General features: G+C 40.6%; 1 protein-coding gene across 3 annotated transcripts in view; it reads left to right on the top strand.

Annotated features, from left to right (window-relative positions):
- ift70 (intraflagellar transport 70) overlaps positions 1 to 13,336 on the top strand; it is a 58,550-nt gene that overhangs the window by 37,830 nt on the left and 7,384 nt on the right. For all 3 annotated transcript variants that reach the window (XM_030057641.1, XM_030057640.1, XM_030057642.1), the window contains one exon: positions 12,802 to 12,931. In XM_030057641.1, coding sequence (XP_029913501.1) covers positions 12,802 to 12,931 — 130 coding nt within the window. The remainder of the gene's footprint in view (positions 1 to 12,801; positions 12,932 to 13,336) is intronic.

The raw sequence follows: 13,336 nt of genomic DNA, 5'->3' as shown, positions 1-13,336 counted from the left end.
ATTTTCTATCATTTTTCCATTACAAAAGTGACAGTATTCACAACCAACTGGCCTCTCCCCCCTCCCCTCTGGACCTGATCCCGACCCCCTATATTCAGTACCCACTCCTTCCCCTCATTTACGGACATCACCCCGTGTGACATCTCCCCTGCAGTTGTAGGCATGAAGTCCTCTACCTGGTCCCTGGACCCCCTCCCCACCACTCTCCTCAAGGACTGCCTACCCACTCTTTCCCGTCTCATCACAAAAATTGTCAACTCCTCCCTTTCCTCTGGACATGTACCCTCTCCACTAAAGCTTGCTACCATCACACCCATCCTTTAAAAACCTGGCCTCGACCCTGATTCCCCCAACAATTACTGGTCCATTCCCAAACTTCCATTTCTGTCAAAAATCCAAGAACATGTTGTTGCTATTCAAATCACTTCATACCAGAAAACAAACAACGTCTATGAACAATTTCAGTCCGGTTTTCACTCCAAACATAGTACAGAAACTGGCCTGCTCAAAGTCATAAATAACCTCCTGCTCTCCTCTGATACCGGCTCACTCAACATCCTCATCCTCCTTGACTCAGTGCTGCTTTTGACACCATTAACCATTCAGTACTCATTTATCATCTCAAATCCACCCTCGACATCACGGACACTGCGCTCTCCTGTCAAATCATATCTCTCTGACAGACATCAATTCATCCACATCAACAACTGCCAATAATGTCACTGATTCTTGGGAATTTGGATAAAACAGGTTTTAATTTTGAAAAAAAAAAAAAGTGCGTTAAATTACAAAATCTGAAGGTATATCATTATAGGCCAAGGTCTTGGCTGTTCAGCAATGTACCGGTGCAACCTCCTCATTTTGCATTTTTTTCATAAAATAGGTTTTTCCAGTTATTAGGCTACTTTGTTTTTGTCAACACCGTCACCGTAATGTTTTTTTTTTTTAATTTGAAAAACATTTTTTTGTATTCAAGAGACTATTACTTTAATAACTCAACAGCACCAAAGAAACATATTGTAAGCATATTCATTTAAAACCAATATAACTGCCTCTGACGGTGGTGACACTAATCTGACGGTGGTGACAGTCGCCTCATTACAACATACATTTCCAAAATTTATACCACTCAAGTCAATGGCTTCTTGCTTAACAAAAAAGAGACTATTACTTTAATAACTCAACAGCACCAAAGAAACATATTGTAAGCATATTCATTTAAAACCAATATAACTGCCTCTGACGGTGGTGACACTAATCTGACGGTGGTGACAGTCGCCTCATTAAAACATACATTTCCAAAATTTATACCACTCAAGTCAATGGCTTCTTGCTTAACAACTTTATTTAACTATTTGGTACAAAAAATAACAATTCTGAGCACTGTTATAAGCATTTTTCAGACTTCAGTCATCACCGTCAGACAGAAAACCTGACGGTGGTGACAAAAACCTACTCTTTCACATGATAAGCATGAGTTATTCACATTAGCCAGCTTGTTTTCGCCCTGTTGCTACCTACATCAGACCTCTTCTTAAAAAGTATACATTTATTCCATAATCTAATTTAATATTTTTTATACAGAAGTGACGGTGTTGACAATTTATGGTTGTGACAGTAGCAGTGTCCAAAAATATGAAGAGATTTAAGAGAAAATAGAAAACTTCCAGGAGCCTGAGCGGTCTTGAAGCATGCAGTAGAGCTGAAGGTTTGAAAAGAGGTCCTCAGGAATGTAATTGATCTTGTAGTTTTTTTATTATTATTTTTTAAATAAATATCTGACGGTGGTGACGAATATCTGGGACACATTTTGAGCAACCACAAAATAATAGTAAATATTTTTCAAAGCCCATTGTTTGTAGTTTTTAATACATATTATGATGTACTCTTTCATGTGGTAAATATATTATTCAATGAAATTATTGCTTTTTGTTGTTTTAATCAAGTTGAAATGATTATCTCCTATCCGAGGACAACTGGTTTTGTAGGCCATGGGCCAACATATAATAATTAAATTAATACAAATTAAAAATAAACCTATAAAAGAACCTTACAAATGTGCAAAGGACCCCCTGATTATGCCCTTGATTCTTTTTATTCATTAAAATGTTGTAAATTTCCAGCAGAAATAGGATTTTTCTTAGTGGGACATGATTTATCCAAATTCTCAAAAATCAGTGATGTGTAACCCGTCACCCACGGTGTCTCTCAGGGCTTGGTGCTCAACCCACTCCTCTTCATCTTATACATGCTCCCCCTTGGACAGATACTTTGCCGCCATGGCCTCCGGTTTCACTGCTACGCTGATGACATCTAGTTCTATCTCCCTGCCAAGACCATTACTGCTTCCACCCATTCCACCCTCACCACCTGCCTGACCAATGTCAAAAACTGGATGCAAATCAACTTTCTCTAACTTAACTGCAATAAATCTGAAATCCTCATCATAGGCCCACCCTCCCTCACCCGCTCCACTCAGGACTGGCTCCCAGTTAAATACAGAATTTATTTCAAAATACTACTTACCACCTACAAGGACCTCAACAATCAAGCTTCTAGCTACCTCTCTGACCTCCTTCACCGCTATGCCCCAATCCGTTCCCTCTGGTCTGCCGACGCCAACCTTCTGGTCATCCCCAAGACTTACTGCAAAACCTGGGGTGACAGGGCTTTCTCAGTTTCTGCCCCTTTGGAAATAATTTCGGAAAACTAATGACATTTTTGACTTTGACTTAATTTGAGTAGATTTTTTTCTCTCAGTTCTTCAAGATTGATGGTGGATAAATCAGCGGAAATAGGCTCAATGAATAGATGAACACTCCCCAGTCAGCATGCTAAATCAAACTATAACCTACATTCTTGTATGATAATTGTATTTGTATGAAAACTGGCTAGCAGAAGAACCAGCATCACAGTTGAGCTAGCTACCACCATGATAGACAGCCTCTTAAATAGCTACTGTGTAAACACTTTTTGACTTATTTTTTCCAGTTAAACTTTAATACCATAGGTCAGATTTAGTTTCTTTCAGTGCCTTTAAGGACACCCTTCAGGATCTGGAGCATGAACTTTGTGGGAAATGCTCCTGTCTTTGAACTCATTTGCTGCCTACTACATCGAAGCCTTGTAAGTTTTTTGTTTGTTTTGTTTTCCCATGTCATGGAACTTTGTTTGGTCATGTGTTAAATGTGCTGCCCTCTTGGCCAGGTCACTCTTGAAAAAGAGATTGCATTTTATCTCTGAGTTTTATCTGGTTAAATAAAGGATAAATAAATAAAATAAAAAAATATATATTTACCCCAGTCATATCATCAAAACCTTCTTGACTGGATGTTGTCTGTGGGCTAAAATGGAGGCCGAGTCGTGTGGCCTCAGTCGTCCTGCTGCAGTGTGCAGGATTCTAGAAATGATTTGTGCATGGGTTTGAGGAACGCACAGTGCGGGGCAGAAATTCAACTGAATTTGCATTAAATCTGGTTGTTTTAATCAGGATTATGCTGCAAGATGGTTTTTCTTCAACTACATTAAGTTCATGCTTATAGGCTAACATGCAGTTCTGCAAATTTCAAGATTATTCCTCTTAATTCCCATATTTCCATTAATTCCCATGCAAAGTTTTCAACTTTGAAAATTCCTGGAATTTTGCAACCCTACTCCCAGCTCACATCAACACCCACATTGCCCCCACCCTGTCATCGTTCAAAACAGCCCTCAAAACCCACCTTTTTCGACATGCTTTCCCGACTTAATTACTTTTTAACTCCCTTTTACTGCTTGGTGCTTTGTTTTGTTCTTTTTTGTTTTTCATTCCTTAACTAGTTTTATCCTGCTAAAGTTGTTTTCTTTTTTCTTTTCTTTAAAGCGACTTTGGGTGTCCTGAAATACGCTATATAAATGCCATCTATTATTATTATTATTATTATTATTATTATTGTTATTATTATTATTGTTGTTGTTGTTGTTGTTGTTGATGGTTACACATAATCTATTAATGTGGCTATATGGACCTATTCTGTATGATATGTTTGTGTTGTCAAAAAGAGAAGTTGTTCACCAAGCTGCCTTATCTTTTAGGACAGTATGGAAGAGGATACCACAACTTGCCATGGTTTGAGGTGCTTCATCTGTGGTGGTTGGTGGTTGGAATAGATTCAGCACCCCTAAAAACCCCTAGCTAGACATCTCAAAAGCTAATATTGGTAAAAAAAAATATATTTTCACTAATTTCGCCCAGGCCCTCTGGGCACTCCATAACTTTGATTGGCTTTCCAGACGTTTCCCTGAGGATTTGGCCGTGGATAAATTGGGAGGTGTTAGTAGACACCTATAGGAACACATGGTAAAAAAAAAAAAAAAAAAGCTATTGGTAAGAATTTTTTTTGCAGATTGTCCAAAAAAATGCCTAACTTTCCCTAGGTAACTATGTATATGAAAAAATAAAAACACTGAAAATTAGCAGCAAACTGCAAAAACATTTTTAAAGAAAATTACAAGCAAATTATTTGTCTAATTATAAAATAATATAGTTATTGGCAGATTTCTTGTATAAAACTGCTTATGAGTAAAACCTTCAGAACATTAGTAAAAATTCGCAAAAAATGTCAAATTAGCAAATTCTTATTCAAAAAAAGAAAATACAAGAAAACTATGTTCATAATAATTAAAGTGAAAGGCCAGATCAACAATGCTATATCAGATTTTCTTGAACATACCTTTCACGGAGTCACATGACGCTTCCTGGAGAATGGCGGCTTAAAGTTGGAGCTCCCGGCATCACCATGTAATTTATTTATTTTTCTTGATTTAAATTGCAAGTTACTCATTGCCAGGAATATTTTGGATAATTTACATGCAGTATGTCACAGCCTAATGCAAAAGAGCCAAGAGGAAGACACAACAGCAATGCAAAAAACAACAAACATGCTAGGGAAGAAGTCAGCGACAAAGATGGCGCCCTGGACTCCGACAATCTCGTCAGTCAAGTCGCCAACATGCACCAATTACTGAAGCAAATGAATGCAAACCAGACAACTGCGCTCTCGGAAATCAAGCAGTCAACTTCAACAGTTGAAGAGAAATTGTCAGTCATCTCGGAACGTTTGGACCAGGCCGAGGCCCAGATTTCACTCCTTGAGGACACATCCGAAGCTGCCAAGGCGGATCCCCTGGTCCTCGCATCTCAAATGGAACAAATGGGAAAATGGGTGGATGATTTAGAGGCTCGAGGGAGAAGAAACAACCTGCGGTTCCAAGGTTTCCCGGAGGGCAGTGAGGGTCGGAACGCGGCTGAGTTTCTCGAGAAAAGAATTCCGGAACTTCTTGGAATTGACTTTACGTGAGGGTTTGTAATTGAAAGGGCGCATCGCACACTGGCTCCGCATCAAGACGGCCGTCCAGCAAGCGCTATTATCACCAAGTTCCTCTGCTTTCAGGATGTCCTTCGGATCCAGTGCGCAGTGAGAGAGAGCCAAGATGTCAGCTGGAAAGGCCACAAAATTGGGATTTTTCCCAACTATACCCGAGCAGTGGAAATGCAATGCCAAAAGTTCAGGGAATGCAAGAAAAGGCTTCATGAGAAGGACATCAAGTTTGCTCTTGTGTACCCAGCCACCCTCAAAATCTTCCGCGGCAACGGAGCGGAGCAGCCCTTTGACGACCCGAAGAAGGCTATGGATTTTATCAACAAACTGTGAATTTTGGATTGGCTTTGCTGTCTGGTGGATCAGCTTGATGATACTTAAGCTTCTGTCGGATAACTTGTGACTCAACCAGGCATTTCCTCCCCCTTGGACAGATACTTTGCCGCCATGGCCTCCGGTTTCACTGCTACGCTGATGACATCTCCCCAAGGACAACTGCACTGGTTCTGTCTGTGACTGGGATAATTGTGGCAAACTGACCGCTGTCGACAACACTACTGTAAGTTATGTCAGTCCTGTGTGATGGGACAGTTCAGTTATCGTTGTCGTCTCGTCTGTTATTTGGACTGTCAAGGGATCAGTGGGAGGACAGGACTCTTAATTCTTGCGCTTATTATATTCCCATCCATACAGTCATACTTAATGTATGATTAAGATTGCTGTACAGTTTTGTAACGTATACAGCTAACATAGGGGCAAACCCATGTCTACTTGCTTAAGCCTGAGAAGAGAGATATATACATTTAATTTATTATTTTAAGTTACTACTATTTTTCTGGAAAAGGACAGGACACATAGGGCCCTATCTTGCGCCAGACTCCCTAAACCCGCTATTTGCGGATTTAGGATTTAGGAAGAGGCGTTCCCCCGTAAAAGTTGCTATCTTGTGCACCTCCCACTATCCGCAAAACACCTCCGCTACCCGCTATATTATCCATAGGCGTGTTTTGGGCGTTACGCCAGTTAAACCAATCAGTGTGCCAGGTGCCATTGCCTTTAAGGGCAGGATGCGCTATCCTAAATCCTAAATCCTAAACCCGCGATGGAGAGAGGGAGGTAGATTTTCTCAGGGGTTCTACTGAGGCAAAAGCAAGTTGGCTTTATATACATATTATATATTATATTATAGGCGAGATAATTCGGGAGATGGAGCCACATGTGTCCAAGTGGACGTGTCACAAGGTTGTACTGATTGAGTAAAATCCCCGGGTCACACACCACACACAAGAGGCAGAGGTGGAACTACACTATATGACCACAAGTATTCGCTCACCTGCCTTTACTCATACTATGAACTGAAGTGCCATCCCATTCCTAACCCATAGAGTTCAATATGATGTCGGTCCACCTTTTGCAGCTATTACAGCTTCAACTCTTCTGGGAAGACTGTCCACAAGGTTGAGGAGAGTGTTTATAGGAATTTTTGACCATTCTTCCAAAAGCGCATTGGTGAGGTCACACACTGATGTTGGTCGAGAAGGCCTGGCTCTCAGTCTCCGCTCTAATTCATCCCAAAGGTGTTCTATCAGGTTCAGGTCAGGACTCTGTGCAGGCCAGTCAAGTTCATCCACACCAGACTCTGTCATCCATGTCTTTATGGACCTTGCTTTGTGCACTGGTGCACAGTCATGTTGGAAGAGGAAGGGGCCCGCTCCAAACTGTTCCCACAAGGTTGGGAGCATGGAATTGTCCAAAATGTTTTGGTATCCTGAAGCTTTCAAAGTTCCTTTCACTGGAACTAAGGGGCCAAGCCCAGCTCCTGAAAAACAACCCCACACCATAATTCCTCCTCCACCAAATTTCACAGTCGGCACAATGCAGTCTGAAATGTACCGTTCTCCTGGCAACCTCCAAACCCAGACTCGTCCATCAGATTGCCAGATGGAAAAGCGTGATTCATCACTCCAGAGAACGCGTCTCCACTGCTCTAGAGGCCAGTGGCGGCGTGCTTTACACGCACTAAACAGAGATAGGGTGAGGAGCTTGGTCATTTCAGGTGACTACCTCTTGAAGCTCATGGAGAGAATGCCAAGAGTGTGCAAAGCAGTAATCAGAGCAAAGGGTGGCTATTTTGAAGAAACTAGAATATAAAACATGTTTTCAGTTATTTCACCTTTTTTTGTTAAGTACATAACTCCACATGTGTTCATTCATAGTTTTGATGCCTTCAGTGAGAATCTACAATGTAAATAGTCATGAAAATAAAGAAAACGTATTGAATGAGAAGGTGTGTCCAAACTTTTGGCCTGTACTGTATATATATAGATATATAGATATATATACGCTCACACACACACACATGCACACAGACATACATACATACATATAGATACAGTGGTGGAAAAAAGTTTTCGGACACCCCATGCACTTGTGAAATATTGCATTAAGAATCACTTTTAGGTCTTCAAGTGCAATTTCTTTTAGTACAGTCACAGCCAATATACTAAACAAATCCTAAAAAAGCCATTAAAAACTTAAAATTGATCCGTTAAAATGCATAAGAAATTTTGAGTATGGTGTCATTTTGGTACCAGTAATGAAGGTTGTTCTTTTTATTAAAAGACACAATTTTTGTTGCCAAGCTTCGTGTCTATATAAAGCCAGCACATTTGAAAGTTCTTCAGACACAAAAATGCCTAAAACATGGAACCTAACGCTGGAAACACGCCTGAAGATAAACATTTTCAGCCAGGAAGGGTACAGCTGCCGCCAGATAGCCAGGAAGTGCAGCAGTTGGATACACACTGCAGAAATACAGACGAACCAACAGCTTGGAGGACAAGCCAAGATCTGGGCGTCCGGTTTCTTCAGCAAGAAATGACCACATCCTGATCCGCATGTGCAAGCAAAACCGCCGAATGACATCACAGGAGCTTCAGCAGCAGTGGTCAAACCAAACTGGTGTCCAGTGTTCCACCTGCACTGTACGTGGCCGACTTTTAGATCATGGCTTAAGGTCCTACAAGGCTATCAAGAAGCCCCTAATCAATGAGAGACAGAGGTTAGCCCGGCATCATTGGGCCCAGGCACACAAGAACTGGACAGCCAGGAATTGGAAGAAGATTCTGTGGTCAGATGAGTCCAGTTTCCAGCTTTATCTTCCTCCTACTAATGTGAGGGTACGCAGAAGGCCAGGCGAAGCATTATCTCCAGCATGTACAGTACCTACTGTCAAGCATGGTGGAGGCAGTATCATGGTTTGGGGATGCATGAGTGCTGCTGGTGTTGGTCATCTCACTGTCTGTGATGGCACATTGAACTCTGCCAAGTATTGTACCATTCTCGAAACCCACATGCTCCCTTCTGCGCGTGCACTGTTCCGTCGAGGTAAAAACTGGATGTTTCAACAAGATAATGCCCCTTGCCACACATCCAAGGCCAGTAGAACTGGGCTGCAGGAGCACAGTATCCAGGTCTTAGAGTGGCCAGCTCAATCCCCGGACATGAGCCCCATTGAAAATCTGTGGTGGATTATCAAAAGGTCTGTTTCAAAGCGTAAACCAAAGAATTTAGAAGAATTAAAAGCAGTACATGAAAAAAGGAAGAATAGGAGAAGACTACAGCGTGTCAACATTTCATGTAAAAAAGGTTCATACCATGACAAAAGAAGGTGCTCATTGGACTTACGGGGAAAATATTTCCATGAGAACGTACAGATAATCCAAGGCAACTCTTCTTGTGCATAAAAAGCCTTTAATCGAAGTGGCTTACATGATAAAAAGCTCCAACATGTTTCGGCCAGAGCATGGCCTTCATCAGGGAGAGTTACACAGGTGTCCATCATCACATGTTAAATAGGCAGTGTCTTTAAATCAAAGAAGATTCATAAAATGAATAAACCCTATTGGAATAGAGAGTTACAAGATCTCTGGTATGATATGCATAGGTCTGAACGATTATTTATTAAATGCAAAGGGGTGAATAGAGAACAGCTTTTGAATAATTTCAGGAAGAGTCAACATGCTTTTGATAAAAGATATCGCATGTTTAAACGAAGGTATGAGAGAGGCCAAGTGCTGCATTTGGAACAGATTCATACATCAAATCCACAGGGTTTTTGGAATGAGATTAACAAATTGGGGCCCAGGCGGTCTAAGAAAATTCCAATGGAGGTATGGGGGGACGACGGAGGTTTGGTGGTTGATGGTGCTCAAGTGCTTAACAAATGGGAGAAAGATTTCTCAGGTTTATTTTTGGAAGAAACTAAGGGATTTGATGAGGGGTTCCTTGAGGAGGCATGTCAAATGAAAATCAAGCTAGAAGCAGATATGCTTGAGGAGGGGTTTCAGGGCAATGAGGATCTCAATATAGAGATCTCCAAGTCAGAGGTTATGAGAGTGATTAGTAGAGCTAAATCAGGGAAAGCCACTGGTATTGAAGATATCCCAAATGAGGTTCTGAAATCACCCCAGTTGGCCCCAATTCTCTATGACCTATGTAAGAATTGCTTTGACTCCAGTAGGCTACCATCTCTCTGGCTCAAATCCATTATAAACCCCATTCCTAAATCTCAAAAGGAAGACTCAAGGGTGCCCCTCAATTACAGAGGGATAAGTCTAATGAGCACAGTATATAAGCTGTATTCCACACTCCTTAATGAAAGGCTAACCACATTCCTTGAAAAAGAACGCCTCCTGGTGGATGAACAGAATGGTTTTCGTAAGCAGAGGGCATGTATTGATCATATTTTTACTATTTGTTCAATAGTTAGAAACAGACAACTAGAAAATAAGTCTACTTTTGCCTGCTACATTGATTTCAAGAAAGCTTTTGATTTGGTTAATAGAGACCTCCTTGCTTACATGCTCATTAAGATAGGTGTAAGTGGAAAATTCTATCATGCAATATGTTCTCTGTACAGTGCACCAGAAGCCTGTGTGAGGGTGAATGAAACTCTAACCAACTGGTTTCCTACTCCCTCAGGGGTCAAGCAGGGTGACGCCCTGTCTCCGACCCTGTTTGCTGTGTATATAAATGATCTGGCCGTTAAAATTAAATCTCTGCAATGTGGAGTACAGTGTGGAGGGGAGAACATCAGTGTCCTCCTATACGCGGACGATTTACTCCTGCTGGCTGAGTCAGAAAAAGATCTGCAGAAGATGCTCACATGTGCAGAGAGGTGGTGCAACCAGTGGAGAATGACTATTAATGAAAAGAAAGAGATAATGCATTTTAGAAATCCACGTACAACTATCAGTGAGTTTCAATTTTGTTTTGGTGGGAAAAAGCTGAATTACACAAGATACTATAAATATCTAGGTCTATTCCTTGACGAACATATGAACTTTATAAAAGGTGCAACAGTTCTCTCCGAGTCAGCCAGTAGGGCTCTTGGTGGGGTCATTGGTAAAACCAAGATGCTGAGAAATATGGGTTTCTCCACATACACCAAACTCTACCATGCATGTGTGTGCCCGGTACTGGATTATGTGGCAGGGGTCTGGGGTTCCAAGAATTTCCCAGCCTTAGAAACCATCCACCACAGAGCTATGCGATATTTTCTGGGGGTACACAAGTTCGCCCCAACCCTAGCCATTATTGGAGATATGGGGTGGGAGTCGTGTGAGGGTCGCCGAAATATTTGTATGATGAGGCTATGGAACAGGCTGTTAGGAATGGAAGACAGTAGACTAACCAAAAGGGTGTTTTATTGGGATATCGATAAAAATGGGGTATGGACAAGAGAGCTCCGTGAGTTGTGCAATAGACTAGGTTGTGAGGATGTACTGGATAATATGATGAAGGTTGATCTCAACATGGTTAAAGAAAGGTTATCTTTCATTAACAGCGAGAATTGGCTTTGTGGACTAGTACGCAAGCCTAAACTACGCACATTTAGGGAAGTAAAAACACAATTTGGAACTGAAAATTATGTAAAGCATTATCTCACAAAGAAAAAGAGGTCTTTGTGTGCCCAAATACGATCAGGTATCCTACCCCTACATATTGAAACGGGCCGTTGGGTGGGAACCAGGGAGGAGGATAGGCTTTGTGATATGTGTGACCTTGGAGAAATAGAAAATGAAATGCACTTTCTTTTTTACTGCCCGTTTTACCATGATATAAGATTTAAGTTGTTTAATCAAGTTAAGGTACAAACAAGCCACCTAATGCAGGACAAAGAGATGTTAACATGGCTATTTAAATATAAAACACATGCAGTTGCGGATTTCATTGAGAAGGCCTGGTATAAGAGGAAGATGGCAATGTACCATTGAGTGCCTGGAGTTTGTTGTATTATTGCCTGTTTGCTCCCTTTGTTTTGTTGTGGCAAGCAGTGTTTTTTTGTTTTGTTATGGATGTTGATATATTTTTATTTGGTGTCTTATAATTCCTTTGTGGGATGGGCCACAGTTGTGGCAGGACACGTAAATAAATCATTTATTCATTCATTCATTCATTCATTCGTCTCTGATAGAAAATACATAGCAATACCATAAGTAACCATTAGGGGTCAGAAAACACATCACAATTCATTCATTTACATACATTATACAGAATACAAACAGTATCTAACATAATACACCACTGGGAGTATACCTTGACCACATGGATCAGCAACTATTTTCAGTGGTGTTTATATAGAGGAAGCATTGAAATATAAAGCCAAATCATAAGTAGCATCCTGGAGAAGAACCGAAAGGATTGATCAGAGGAAGGCAACCAAATCCAGGGAGTCATTCAGACCCGGGAATGTTTTTCTTGTAAACAGTAAACAAAAAAATATAATTTGTATTTGTTTGTATCTGTCTAATGCAGCCACACCTTTTGAAACACAAAAAGATTTTTCCACAAATATTTCATGATAATATTTGAGATTGTGTAAAATTTTAAGGGTGTCCGAAAACTTTTTTCCACCACTGTGTGTGTATGTGTATATATGTGTGTGTGTGTGTGTGTGTGTGTGTGTGTGTGTGTGTGTGTTCGGACATTCTGTTGCAGAGATTTTTGAAATTACACTTGTGGTAAAAATTGAAATAAGAAATCAGATTTATGAAAAGTGGCCAGCACCAATAAGTTACTAAGGAGGCATTATTGCTAGGCCGTGACGATAAGGATTTTAGTCAACTAAAGATCTTGTCATTAATATAGGATACATACCGGAGACACATTGATGATGCTGTATTATTTTGCTGTTTATTTATCATGTTCTTTCAACATGCTTCTAGGTGGAAAATCTTGTATTTATTTATGTAAGACTATTTTTGTGGTCTTTCTGCTTCATTTGATCAGTAGACAGAGACAGAACCTTTAAAAAATATCAGTCCACCCTCAAGATCATGGGTTTTAAAGCGTTCATTCAGTTAAATTCAGTCGTTCTTTTTTTATGTTACATGAACTCTGTGTGTGTGTGTGTGTGTGTGTGTGTGTGTGTGTGTAGCTGGGGACGGACACATGGTTCTACGCCAAGCGCTGTTTCCTGTCCTTGCTGGAGAACATGGCCAAACATATGATCATGCTGAGGGATGCAGTGGTGCTCGAATGTATCCAGTTCCTGGAGCACTGCGAGAGTAAGCACTAGACACGTTTGCACGTACATGCGGGCACACCTGCAAAATAGTTTTAATATTACAGAAAAATGCAATCAAAACTTTCATGGATGTATCCTTTAAAAAGTACTGTAATATAAGTTTTGTCAGTCGCTCTGTTTATTTTCAGATGGTGAAATATCCATTTGGGGGTTTATTAGATTTGCACATTCAAGCTACACTGATATGTTATGTTGATATTGGCCTGTTATTAAAAACCAGACCTGTCCCATTCAGTAAAACTCACCTGAATATGAGATGAATATGAGTTCATTTGATTGATCACATATCTGTTGCATAATTGATCAATATTATCCTGTTTGCCTATTCCATATATATCAAACTGGTGCCATGGAGGGCCAAGAGGCTGCAGGTTTTCATTTTAAC

Source organism: Myripristis murdjan, chromosome 8 (assembly GCF_902150065.1).
Source record: "Myripristis murdjan chromosome 8, fMyrMur1.1, whole genome shotgun sequence".
NCBI classification, from domain to species: Eukaryota; Metazoa; Chordata; class Actinopteri; order Holocentriformes; family Holocentridae; genus Myripristis; species Myripristis murdjan.
The sequence above is the reverse complement of the archived record's forward strand: the minus strand, read 5'-3'. Positions and strand labels throughout refer to the sequence as shown.